This window comes from Rana temporaria, chromosome 1 (genome assembly GCF_905171775.1).
Source record: "Rana temporaria chromosome 1, aRanTem1.1, whole genome shotgun sequence".
NCBI classification, from domain to species: Eukaryota; Metazoa; Chordata; class Amphibia; order Anura; family Ranidae; genus Rana; species Rana temporaria.
Window position 1 is genome coordinate 183,294,705 of NC_053489.1, and position 12,910 is coordinate 183,307,614.

A 12,910-nucleotide genomic window follows, 5' to 3' on the forward strand; every position below is an offset into this window, starting at 1 on the left:
GTAGTGTAGTAGTCAGAGCAGTGAAATGGACAGTGTAGTGGTCAGTGCAATGAGGTGGACAGTGTAGTGCAGTGGTCAGTGCAGTGAGGTGGACAGTGTAGTGTAGGGGTCAGTGAAGTGAGGTGGACAGTGTAGTGGTCAGTGAAGTGTAGTGGACAGTGTAGTGGACATTGTAGTGGTCAGTGTAGTGGACAGTGCAATAGTCAGTGTAGTGTAGTGGTCAGTGCAATAGTCAGTGTAGTGTAGTGGTCAGTATAGTGGTCAGTGTAGTGGACAGTGCAATAGTCAGTGTAGTGTAGTGGTCAGTGCAATAGTCAGTGTAGTGTAGTGGTCAGTATAGTGGTCAGTGTAGTGGACAGTGCAATGGACAGTACAGTGTAGGTGACAGTGTAGTGGTCAGCGTTGTGTAGTGGACAGTGTAGGAATCAGGTAGTGTAGTGGACAGGTAGGTCAGTGTAGTGGTGGCAAATATAGGAAGCAGGTAGGTTAGTGTAGTGGTCAGTGTAGAAATCAGATAGGTTAGTGTAGTGGTCAGGTAGGTCAGTGTAGGAATCAGGTAGGTAGGTTAGTGTAGTGGTCAGTGTAGGTATCAGGTAGGTCAGTGTAGGGGTCAGGTAGGTCAGTGTAGAAATCAGATCGGTTAGTGCAGTGGTCAGTGTAGGAATCAGGTAGGTAGGTTAGTGCAATGGTCAGGTAGGTTAGTGCAGTGGTCAGTGTGGGAATCAGGCTGGTCAATACCATCGTAGGAAGTGAAGGGACTCAGGGAGTGCTAAAAGCCCACAGGTTAGGGGGCTCAAATGACTTGCCTTTCCCCCGGGCGCTGACAACCCATACGCCACTGATGCTCATTGTGGCCGTGACCGGTTACCAAGTCGATAAAGTGGCCCCCGCTCCTCAAAAGGTTGGGCACCCCTGAGCTAGAGTCTCCCTATGCTTTGATTCAAGTCAGTGAATGCGAGCAAGCCCACTCTGTTGCCTTCTGCTTGATAGCCATTGATCTTCTGTGGGGCTTGAGGTCTGGGTTGGGCTGAGACCTGTGTGGTATGCACCACTGAGCCCATTACCTGTCGGTCTGGACATCCAGTTGTGTCCATATCTTTGTAAGTGTATTATACTAGCTTTGAATGTCATATGGAAATAGTAAAACCATGTACAATCTGGTAAAATTAAATATAAATTTCATTATGCTTTTTCTTTTGTTTTCTTGAAGTATGTAGGATTGCTTCTACTTCCTTATGCCCTGATGAAGACTTTATATAAGTTGAAACGCATTGGTTGACTTGGTGGATATGCAATTTATTTAAACAACTTCATGTATCCCTGCAGTATATTTATATTGTAGGAATGGTACAAGATCAGGACGTGAAGTGTCTAGAACAATTTTAAAACTGTTGTTCAATAAAAGTATTTTTTTTATACACCAATATGTCATGGTGTGATTTCTATTGCTGAAACAAAGTCCCATGGGAGATATCTTTTGTCTAGTGTATCAGGGATGGAGCAGCCCTCTTCCCATGATATAATTGCTACTCTTTGCTCCCAGAACTGAAGCCTTTCGGCTTCATGACCAGGTCCCTTCTGCGCATGCGCAAAGCACGCTGCACATTCTGATTGGCCTGGTGGCGGAGAAAGGAGCCGAAGTTCGGGTTATGGTCCGAGATCGGGTTTCGGCCCAGTCTCCCAGAAGTGGGGAAGGGGACTTGGCAGAAACAGGTCCCTGTTCCCCCCTGAAAGGTGCCAAATGTGACACAGGAGGGGAGGGCAAATAAGTGGAAGTTCCACTTTTGGGTGGAACTCTGCTGCTTTAACAAATTAAAAAAAGTTACATTCCCGGAATGCCAGGATTGCTAACGGTCACATTAGTTGTGCTCTCAACCAAACTGTCAAACCATCCAATGTCTCATAACTGATCACATGTGCAGCATCATGGCAGTTAAAGATTAAACAGAGGCCAAAATGGCAGCTTCCTTGTCTGAAAATGGTAGGAGGGTTTAGTTCCACTTTAAGTCCGCCTTGCCTGTGATAGAAGGCATACAGCAGTGGGCGGATTCCAAAGCCGCTATTGGACTAAATAGTGGGTATGGATCTGTCTATTGCCGTGTCAGTGAAATGTAAAGTGTACCTGATTGTGAACTAGTGTCTCAGTCCCCACCCACCCCAGTATAAACCTCCTGGGCCATGCCATGCCATGAGGGCACACGGAGGATGGATGTTTAGCGTGGGCACTCTGACCTCAGTGCAGATTCATGTACCAGCCTGGGACAGGCCCATGAATTGGATACACAGACACGTTATTGCAATTCCCTGACACAATTCTAAATGGAGTCTATGGCCCCTGTGTGATTCCCTCAGATAATGTACTAAAACACTGCTATATCCCACTCTCTGCCATTATAGTCCAGTCTATAATGCACACAGATATGATATTGCACACTGAGTCATGGAGGCTTGTGGCCTGCAGACAGTGTGTGTCTCTATATACAATGTTATCACTGGCCCTTCACTGGGTTCCCTTCCTCCCTGTCAGCTATGGGCTGTGGACCGCAGCACCGCGCATGCGCGTCACTCTATCAGCAGCAACAATGCAGCGCTCTAAGCGGAGAGTTTCTCGGGAATTTCACTCATAACGTACACCGAAGGCTCACCCCTTCCCCCTGCGAGCACTGAGCCCGCGGTCAGTATGCAGCAGGAGAACCCACAGATACTACGAGCATTTTCTATGCTGTGATGATTTACCTGATATATCCGCTGTGCAACTCTTATATGCGCCCCCTGCAATTGTTCCCGTCTCTTTAGTTCCGGGTGTTTTATTGGAGGGCCTTTGGACAAGTGTGTAGGCGGCTGTTCATACAACTAGCAATAAAGAGTCAGCCCATAGACTACTAGGGATTTATTATATTGTACTGTTACAGAAACACTAAACTTCTATCCAAGTATGTATTCTTAAAGAGGAAGAAAAAGCTAACACTAATTAACCACTTTAGCCCCGGAAGGATTTACCCCCCCCCCCCCTTCATGACCAGAGCACTTTTTGCAATTCGGCACTGTGTCGGTTTAACTGACAATTGCGTGGTCGTGAGACGTTGCACCCAAACAAAATTTACGTCCTTTTTTCCCCACAAATAGAGCTTTCTTTTGGTGGTATTTGATCACCTCTGCGGTTTTTATCTTTTGCGCTATAAACAAATTTGAAAAAAAAAGCAATATTTTTTATTTTTTGTTATAATAAATATCCCCCAAAAATATATAAAAAAACGAATTTCTTTCTCAGTTTAGGCCGATATTCTTCTACATATTTTTGGTAAAAAAAATCCCAATAAGCGTATATTGATTGGTTTGCGCAAAAGTTATAGCGTCTACCAAATAGTGATAATTTTATGGTATTTTTATTATAATTTTCTTATTAGTAATGGCGGCGATCAGCGATTTTTATTGTGACTGCGATATTAATGGCGGACACACCGGATACTTTTTTGGGGACCATTGTCATTTATACAGCGATTAGTGCTATAAAAGGACACTGGCAGGGAAGGGGTTAAACACTAGGGGGCGATGAAGGGGTTAAGTGTGTCCTAGGGAGTGATTCTAACTGTGGGGGGGCTGGGCTACAAGTGACACAACAGTGATCACTGCTCCCGATGACGAGGAGCAGTAGATCACTGTCCTGTCACTAGGTAGAACAGGGAAACGCCTTCTTTACATTGGCATCTTCCTGTTCTGCAGCTCCTTGACACGAGCGCGGGACAGCCGCGGGCATGACCACGGAGCACGTGGCGGCAAAGCAACGTACAGGTACGTTACTTTGCACAGCCGTGCATCTCCAGATACGCTGTCGTATCTCCAGATACGCCGTCGTATCTCTGAGTCTGAGCCGTCGTATCTTGGCGCCTGATTCAAAGAATCAGATACGCCAGAATTTGTATAAGATACGACCAGTGCAAGTCTCCTACGCCGCCGTATCTTAACTGCATATTTACGCTGGCCGCTAGGGGCGTGTACGCTGATTTACGCCTAGAAATATGTAAATCAGCTAGATACGCCGATTCACGAACGTACGCCTGGCCGTCGCAGTCCAGATACGCCGTTTTCGTAAGGCTTTTTCCGGCGTAAAGTTGCCTGTTCCCCGTTCACGTCGAAAGCATTGGCTTCTTGCGGGTTAATTTGGAGCATGCGCACTGGGATACTTTCACGGACGGCGCATTCGCTGTTCGTAAAAAGCGTCATTTACGTGGGGTCACAATAAATTTACATAACACACGCCCACATCTTCCACATTTGAATTAGGCGGGCTAACGCCGGCCTATTTACGCTACGCCGCCGCAACTTTGGTTTGTGAATACTGCACTTGCCTATAAAAGTTGCAGAGGCGTAACGTAAATAGGATACGTTACGCCCGCACAAAGATGCGCTCTTCTACGTGAATCCGGGCCCTAATTTCTTCATAAATTTAGGCCAACATGCTACATATTTTTGGTTAAAAAAATCCCAATAAGAGTCTATTGATGGGTTTACATGAACGTTATAGCGTCTACAAACTACGGTGTATATACTGGAATTTCTATTTATTTATACTAGTAATGGTGGAGATCAGCGACTTATAGACGGGACTGCGATAGTATGGCGGGCAGTCAGACACTGATACTTTGTGGGGACCAGTGACACAAATACAGTGATCAGGGCTAAAAATATGCACTGTCACTGTACTAATGACACTGGCTGGGAAGGGGTTAACATCTAGGGTGTGTGCAGTGAGGTGCTTTTACTAAGGGATGTGCTGGTTTTTATTCCCTGCACATTTCCACTGACAGGACAGAGCTCTGTATTGTTTATATACACAGACTTCTGTCCCGTCTTCCTCCTTGATGATCAGCGAGTGCCGATGGTCATCCATTGGCTGGGACCCGCTGATCAGCTTGTGCTGTCTAATCACAGCAATGTGGGCATGCTGTTGGCACACCTCCTACCTGGATGTACTGGATCACACAGTGGGTATGTGATCCAGCACAGGAGAGACGCTCTGCTGCTGTACTTATACGTAAGGCAGTTGGCAAGTGGATAGTATTAAAAAAAAAATTTCCTCCTACTAGGGTTGTCCCTTTAATCCCGAACACATCGTTTAATTACCACCTTAATCAGCCACAGAACCTGTGTAATTATTATGTGTTCGGTTTTAAAGGGATGAGGTAGCAACCCTACCTCCTATATTTTCTGTCTAACCTGTATAAAAAAAGATGTGCGTACTTACCTATTTTTAATCCACATCTCAGGGGGGGATTTTGGTCCACTCTTCTTTATAGATCTTCTCTAAATCCTTAGGCTGCTTTTACACTGAGGCGCTTTACAGGCACTATGGGCCAGATTCTCGTAGAATCCGCGGCGGCGTAGCGCAAGCCATTTACACTACGCCACCGCAACTTACTGGAGCAAGTGCCGTATTCTCCAAGCACTTGCTCCGTAATTTGCGGCGGCGTAGTGTAAATGGCCCGGCGTAAGGCCGCGTAATTCAAAGGGGGCGCCTTGTATTTAAATTAAGCGCGCCCCCGCGCCGATCGAACTGCGCATACGACTGGCGTAAAAATAGCCCAGTGCGCATGCTCCAGCTCACGACGGAAAACGTCAATGACGCCGACGTGAGCGTCATTGACGTAAAGTCCTATTCGCGAACGACTTAGGAAAACAACGGAAAAAGACGACGCCGACCCGACGCCATACTTAACATGGCATACGACGGACCTTCGTAAACTTACCCCTCATATAGCAGGGGTAAGTTTACACTTACGGAAACGTCGTAAATTCACTGCGTCGACCGCGCGTACGTTCGGGAATCTCGCGTAAATAGCTCATTTGCATAGACGACTGGGAAAACGACGTCGGCGACACCTAGCGGCGGGAAAAAAAAATTGCATCTAAGATCTGACAGCGTAAGAGCCTTACGCCTGTCAGATCTAATGGATATCAATGCGTAACTGATTCTAAGAATCAGTCGCATAGATACGCCGGGCCAGATTAGAACTTACGACGGCGCAAATGGCGTTGCGCTGTCGTAAGCCCTTTGAGAATCTGGCCCTATAACTCTAAAAACTAGCGCCTGCAAAGAGCCTCTCCTCTCACTCCAGTTTGAAAGCCCAGGTGCTTTCACGCTGGAGCGGTGCACCAGCAGGACGCCAAAAAAGTCCTGCAGGCAGCATCTTTGAGGCGTTGTTGAAAACTAAATGAATGGACAGCGCTGCTTTGTGGGCGCTTTTAACCCTTTTTCGGCTGCTAGCGGGGGTTAAAAACACCCCGCTATCGGCCGAAAAGCTCCGCAAAAACAACGGTAAAGTGCCGCTAAAAATAGTGGCACTTTACCGCCAACGCCCCCAACACCTCAGTGTGAAAGTAGCCTTTAGGTGTCTTGACTGTCTTTTGGCAACTTGAAGTTTCAGCTCCCCCATACATTTTCTATAGGATTAAGGTCTGGAGACTTGCTAGGCCACTTCATGACCTTAAAGTGCTTCTTTTTGAGCCTCTTTTGTTGCCTTGGCGGTATGTTTTGGGTCATTCTCATGCTGGAAGACCCATCCACATCCCATCTTCAGTATTCTGGTTGAGGGAAGAAGGTTCTCATCCAAGATTTTACAATACATGGCCCCGTCCATTGGCCGCTTAATGTGGAAACGTCAGCCTGTACCTTTATGAGAGAAACAGCCCCAAAGCATCATGTTTCCACCTCTGGGATGACTGTAGGGATGGTGTTCTTAGGGTCATAGCCAGCATTTTTCTTACTCGAAACACGGCAAATCCAGTTAATGCCAAAGAACTAAATTTTGATTCAGAGAAGCGCTGTGGTCAGATGAGACCAAGATTGAATCATACACCTATGACAAAAAATGATAGACCCTTCATTTCTTTGTAAGTAGGCAAACCTACAAACCCTTCCAGGGATCAAATAATCATTTCCCCCACTGTACAGTACCTACTAAAAGCAAACTCTATCCAAAACAATTCTTCTAGTGAAGAAAATGTATAAGTACATCCTAAAACATAAATATATATGTAAACTCACTTATATTGAACATGTTAGGCATAGAACTAAGAGCAGCAAGGATGTAATAATCACATTGCAATGGCGGTGGTGATCTTTTGAAGTTAAAGGGGTTGTAAAGGTAATTTTTTTCCCCCCCTAAATAGCTTCCTTTACCTTAGTGCAGTCCTCCTTCACTTACCTCATCCTTCCATTTTGCTTTTCAATGTCCTTATTTCTTCTGAGAAATCCTCACTTCCTGTTCTTCTGTCTGTAACTACACACCATAATGCAAGGCTTTCTCCCTGGTGTGGAGAAAGCCTCTTGAGGGGGGCTAGCAGGAGTGTCAGGACGCCCACTAACACACAGCTCCTTTCTCTATCTGCAAAGTAGAGAGTGTCCTGACTTGCCTGCTCGCCCCCTCCCCCCTCAAGAGACTTTCTACACACCAGGGAGAAAGCCTTGCATTACTGTGTTGAGTTTACAGACAGAAGATCAGGAAGTGAGGATTTCTCAGAATAAATAAGGACATTTAAAAGCAAAATGGAAGGATGAGGTAAGTGAAGGAGGACTGCACTAAGGTAAAGGAAGCTATTTAGGAAATACATTTTTTACCTTTACAACCCCTTTAAGGAAGTTCCTTGCATGCTTTCCTTCTGCCCAGCTGCTTGAGGCATAGAAATCATCTACAGCTTCTGTGAATGGAAAGCGATCTATGAATGGAGGATGAGCAAATTATTACTAGCTCCACCCCCCTCCAATCAGAGATACTGTTAAGTGCAAGTTATGTGTTGGTTTTTCAGTTTTTTATTTTAGCTACACTTGGGCCCCTTTCACACTGACATGTTTTTCAGGCGGTTCAGCGCTAAAAATAGCGCTGCTATACCGCCTGAAAAATGTGAAGCCTGCAGGGCTTTAGATTCACTTTGACAATGACAGGGGTATACGTGGCTAGAGAGAAATGCAAATCTTTTGGCAGATACAGCTGTTTGTTATTAATTAACAACCTTTCATTGTCGGGTTGATACAGTTGTTTATGTTTTTGTGTGTTTAGTAGGGTTGCACTGATACTGTTTTTTTTACCAGTGAGTACGAGTACCGATACTTTCGGTCAAGTACTCACAGATACCGAGTACTGATAACTTTGCTGTGCTATTTGAGCCCATACAAAATAAATGTGCTCAAATAGTACTGCAAAAAAACGCATGTGATTTGAACAGGAATGCAGTGGTGCTATTCCCCACACTGCTCCTGTTTGGATCCAAGCTGAAGCCACTATGATAAGCCTGGGTTCACACAGGAGCGCTGCGGGAAACCAAATGCGATTCGGACAGGAATCACACCAGATTTCTGTTCAAATCGCACATGATTCTTTGCAGTGAGATTCAAGGCCATTCATTTTGTATGGGCTTAAATCAAACTGCAAAGGTATCAGTTTTGGGTATCTGAGTATTTGCATGAGTACATACAGTAGTATTTAACTTGGAGTTCACCTGGGTTCACAGTATTGCAAACACAGACATCGCATGAGATTCACACCGCATTGCTGTCCAGATCACATGCGATGTCAGTCCAATGCGAATTTCCCCCACCCCTGTGCACTGGAATCGGATCGCATGGGTTCATGTGAAAAAGGTGCAGGAGACCCCCCCGCACTGGAATCGGATCCCATGTGATGCGATTCCTGTCCGAATTCGAAGTTCACACTGTGGTCCGCGAACCAATCGTTAACTTTGTATTGACACCCACAGCGGTTCGCAGAGGGCAGTGTGAACTGCCTGCAAGACAGATGTGATGTGGGAACTGTAACTATGCTAGTTTCCACATCGCAATTGTGAACCCAGGCTAAGAGTTGTGTGCATCTGTCCTCTCTTCTACCTATACTTATCTGTCTATATCTGCAATGTTTTGGCATGGATAGGTGCGCCCCTGAAAAGTTTCAGCATTGGAGCCATCATTTGTTTTTTTTTAATATACAGTAGAGGAGGCAAAGCACACAAGTGTCCATTTATTTGGCATCAGATCTCAAATGTGTGGAAAGGTGCCCACACACTGAGGGATTTGATTTAGGAAGTGCTCTTCACCATAATGCTGCCTCTTGAGCTCAATGGAGATCTGAGTATGCACTCCTCTAAAGGGGAAGGGTGCAGTGCGAACGATACCCTGATCAAGTACGCACGTAAAAAGGCCCTCCATCACATCTGAACGTAGAACCTCCAAGTCCAGTGTGAATGAAGCTTCTGTTTTTCTTTTGAGGAAGGCAGCCAAACTTACGATCTTTAACACAAGCCTACTGCAAGTTGAAAACACCTCTGTGTATTTATGTATGTATGAACGGTTAAATAAACCATGATAAAAGCTTACAATGTTGATATAAAAATATTTTATTCTGTACAATAACTTTACAATACAGCACACATATCTACTGTCTCCACCTTGATTTCTTTTTCTGTCACTGTAAATCCATCTCCTTGTCCAACAGTCTCTATAAGCTTAGGCTCCTTGTCACACATGGGACAACGTTTGTTACGTACTGATGACGCTCTCATCCATAATATAAGATTCCACCGTTCTCCTGAAGTAATTGGGAGGGCTCCATGTATTTGCTGCCCCCTGTGCAAAATTCCCTGACCAATTAGATGCTCAACTTCTGTATATCTTCTTTCATTGACTGGAACCTGGATGGAAGACAAATTATTTTTTACTATAGTCAATGTAGAGATTTAGCATTCAGAATTGGTAACCTAATACTGAAAGAAGAATTAAGAAATAACCTATATGAGCCAATCATCTTTTAATCCGTTTACCAGGGTCATTAGAATGAAAACTGGTATTTAATTACAAGCAGCAGGCTATATATTTTCTTTTTTTTCTCCCCACTGGGGAAGTTTTCCCCCCTATCTTCTCCTGGTCTGAAATTAGCAGCTTAAATCCAATAAAAGTGGCCACACATGTTACAACTAGGGATGCGCCGATATATCGCTGTTTTGGAGATATCCTGAAACAACTTAAAAATTGCCGATAATGACTAGTGGTGCAACGCGGGATTGCAGAACGGTAAAACACACATTGAAATTGTCTCCGCTCTGCTCGCACACAGCCCCGCCTGCTCCTAACCACGCTGTGATAGACAGAATGCGGGTCTAATGCTGAGATGTGTTCTGTCTATCACAGCGTGGGGTTAGGAGGAGGCGGGGCTGTGTGCGAGCAGCATGGAGACAGTTTCAGCATATGGGCAGTGAGTTTCTTTCTTTTCTAGTAGAACATGTGTGCACTGTGCAGCCATCCGTCCTTCCCCCCACACCTCCCTCGGCTGACTCTATCTTCTGCACTCTGCCCCCCCCCCCCTCCTCCCCCGGTTGCCTAGTCTGGCTCCTGTCCTTGCCGCCAATGCACTCCTGTTTTTGGAGGTGACAGGGTTAATAAAGAGAACCTGTCACCTCCAATTGCTATCACACAGGGAATTATTTTGTGTGGTAGCAATAAAGTTAAGTGTTAAATAATAATTAAATTAATAAAATAAGTAACTAAAAAGTAAGGAATAAGAAAAATAATATTAAAAATAAGAAAATTATACAAAAATAAAAAAAGTAAAACGACAAGCTACAAAAAAAAAAGTGATAAAGTAATAAAAAAAAAAATTGGGGGACAGTGATAGGATGCTCCATACATTTTTGCAATCCGACTGTACTGTTTTAACATACAATTATTTAAAAAAAAAGAAAAGTAATTTTCGGTTTTCGGCCTGACATTTTTTTTTATTTCGGTTTCGTTTCGGTTCTGAAATTTCCATTTCGGTGCACCTCTAGTTACAACCTAATTAAAACAATTTAGAAAGAAATCTTCATAAATCAGGTGGAAGAATACGTTTATCAGCTAACACATTTGGAGCAGTTTGAGCGGTTTTTAGTGACACACATGCTTTAAGAGCGAAGGAACTTCACTGGAAGATGGCGAGAGATCAGGAAGACTTTCAACAAGCTCAAACCCCAAAAATGTCGAAACGATCGTCGGAGAACAATCGCGCGTGACACTCAAAACACACTTTGAAATCCTCATTGCAGCATCTTTATTCTAACTTGTGGCCCATAATGAAATAGCAGGCGGGGTAACGCACATGGTCAGAATAGCACCAGTTGCACAGCTCCCGATGTACACAGGACAATGTCTTTTGGCACACCTACCTAGGAAGGTCGGTTCTTCCTGTGACTGTGCCTGCAGCATTATGATGCCATCTGTTGGCGTGTCACAAAACTAGTCTCTAAACTTTTTGTCACTACAGTACAGTGATTGGACAAGGAAAAGATGGAGAGATGTCACGATTATCACCACATTTAATCAGAGAATGCTTTGTATGCATTGAAAAAAAAACAAGGTGTCCTGTGAACGGTGGCACTGCAGAGTGAGCAACCCTCTGTGATCAAGGTGCAGAGGGGAAGCCACACAACACAGGACTCAAAAAATCATGGCTATCATAGAAACACCAACTACAACAGTAATTGTCAGCTTCCCCAGCAGTCCCTCAGTAATTAGATATGTATACTTACATTGCTTCAAGCTGAATAATTGTATGTATGCAATAAACCTCATACCTGGAGTTCAGCTTCAACAACTATGTAGTGTAAGTCTATTATTATTATTATTAGGTCTATTTGTAAGGATAATTTAGGTAGACACTCATACTACATCTAAAATAAATTGAACATACATTGTGCAATCATATCACATTTTATGTGGTTCCTGTTTAAAAACGCAATACACACATTACAATTTCCTTTTTCAACCAATTTTCAAACATTATAAATACCTTATAAATATGTGATCACATTCCCTCTGTTTTCAGCTGCATGAGAGCTGGGGGAGGAGAAAAAATAGCTCACTGAGCTTCCCAGTGAATGGCTATGCAGCGGGGGGCGTGTCAGGACAAGTCTGATCATTGGAGGAGAGCACACAGAGTTCCCAGCACAACTAGAGAACTGACCATGGTGTGCTCGCCTGCTTAGTGTGGTCAGTTTTTAATGGGAAAGCAGAAGGACTGACAGGAACACCAGGAATTTCACACAAAGGAAGCGATACAGAGAACAGGGTACTTTCTTACAAGTAATGTACAAGTACATGGTACAGAAGACACATATCAGGAATATGAAGTGTTGGGGTAACAAACGTTTTAAGATTTTTTACTTTAATGCTTTCTCTGCATTAAAGCGGGGGTTCACCCTAAAAAAAAAAAAAAAGAGATTTTTAATACAGCTTACCTGTAAAATCTTTTTCTTGGAGTACATCACGGGACACAGAGCGGCATTCATTACTATATGGGTTATATGGAGTACCTTCAGGTGATGGACACTGGCAATCTCAAACAGGAAATGCCCCTCCCTATATAACCCCCTCCCATAGGAGGAGTACCTCAGTTTTGTAGCAAGCAGTATGCCTCCCCAAAATGGTCCTCAAAAGAGGGGTGGGAGCTCTGTGTCCCGTGATGTACTCCAAGAAAAAGATTTTACAGGTAAGCTGTATTAAAAATCTCTTTTTCTTTATCGTTACATCACGGGACACAGAGCGGCATTCATTACTATATGGGATGTCCCAAAGCAATGCTTACAATGAGGGGAGGGAGAACATCTCCAAGACAAAAGGATTTAATTTAGAGAAATACTCAAATCATAATAAATCCAACTTAGTTGAGAAAATTATTCTTAAATTTTAAATTTAACTCAAAAAAGAGGAGCCCCCGGAATCCGAGGGTCTCAAACTGCAGCCTGCAGCACTGCCTGCCCAAAGGCTGTATCAGTATTCCTTCTTACGTCCAACTGGTAGAATTTTGTAAACGTGTGGACAGAAGACCAGGTTGCCGCCTTGCAAACTTGAGCCATATAGATCTGGTGGTGTGCTGCCCAGGAGGCGCCC

General features: G+C 44.2%; 2 protein-coding genes across 3 annotated transcripts in view; both read right to left on the reverse strand.

Moving 5' to 3' along the window:
* ARL6IP4 (ADP ribosylation factor like GTPase 6 interacting protein 4) overlaps positions 1–2,845 on the reverse strand; it is a 43,161-nt gene extending 40,316 nt beyond the window's left edge. The window contains exon 1 of the mRNA XM_040347316.1: positions 2,737–2,845. The gene's annotated coding sequence lies outside the window, so the exon portion shown is untranslated. The remainder of the gene's footprint in view (positions 1–2,736) is intronic.
* A 6,524-nt stretch (positions 2,846–9,369) lies between these two features.
* Positions 9,370–12,910, reverse strand: part of OGFOD2 (2-oxoglutarate and iron dependent oxygenase domain containing 2) — a 50,929-nt gene continuing 47,388 nt past the window's right edge. For both annotated transcript variants that reach the window (XM_040347317.1, XM_040347318.1), the window contains exon 7: positions 9,370–9,681. In XM_040347317.1, coding sequence (XP_040203251.1) covers positions 9,406–9,681 — 276 coding nt within the window. In that variant the 3' untranslated portion in view covers positions 9,370–9,405. The remainder of the gene's footprint in view (positions 9,682–12,910) is intronic.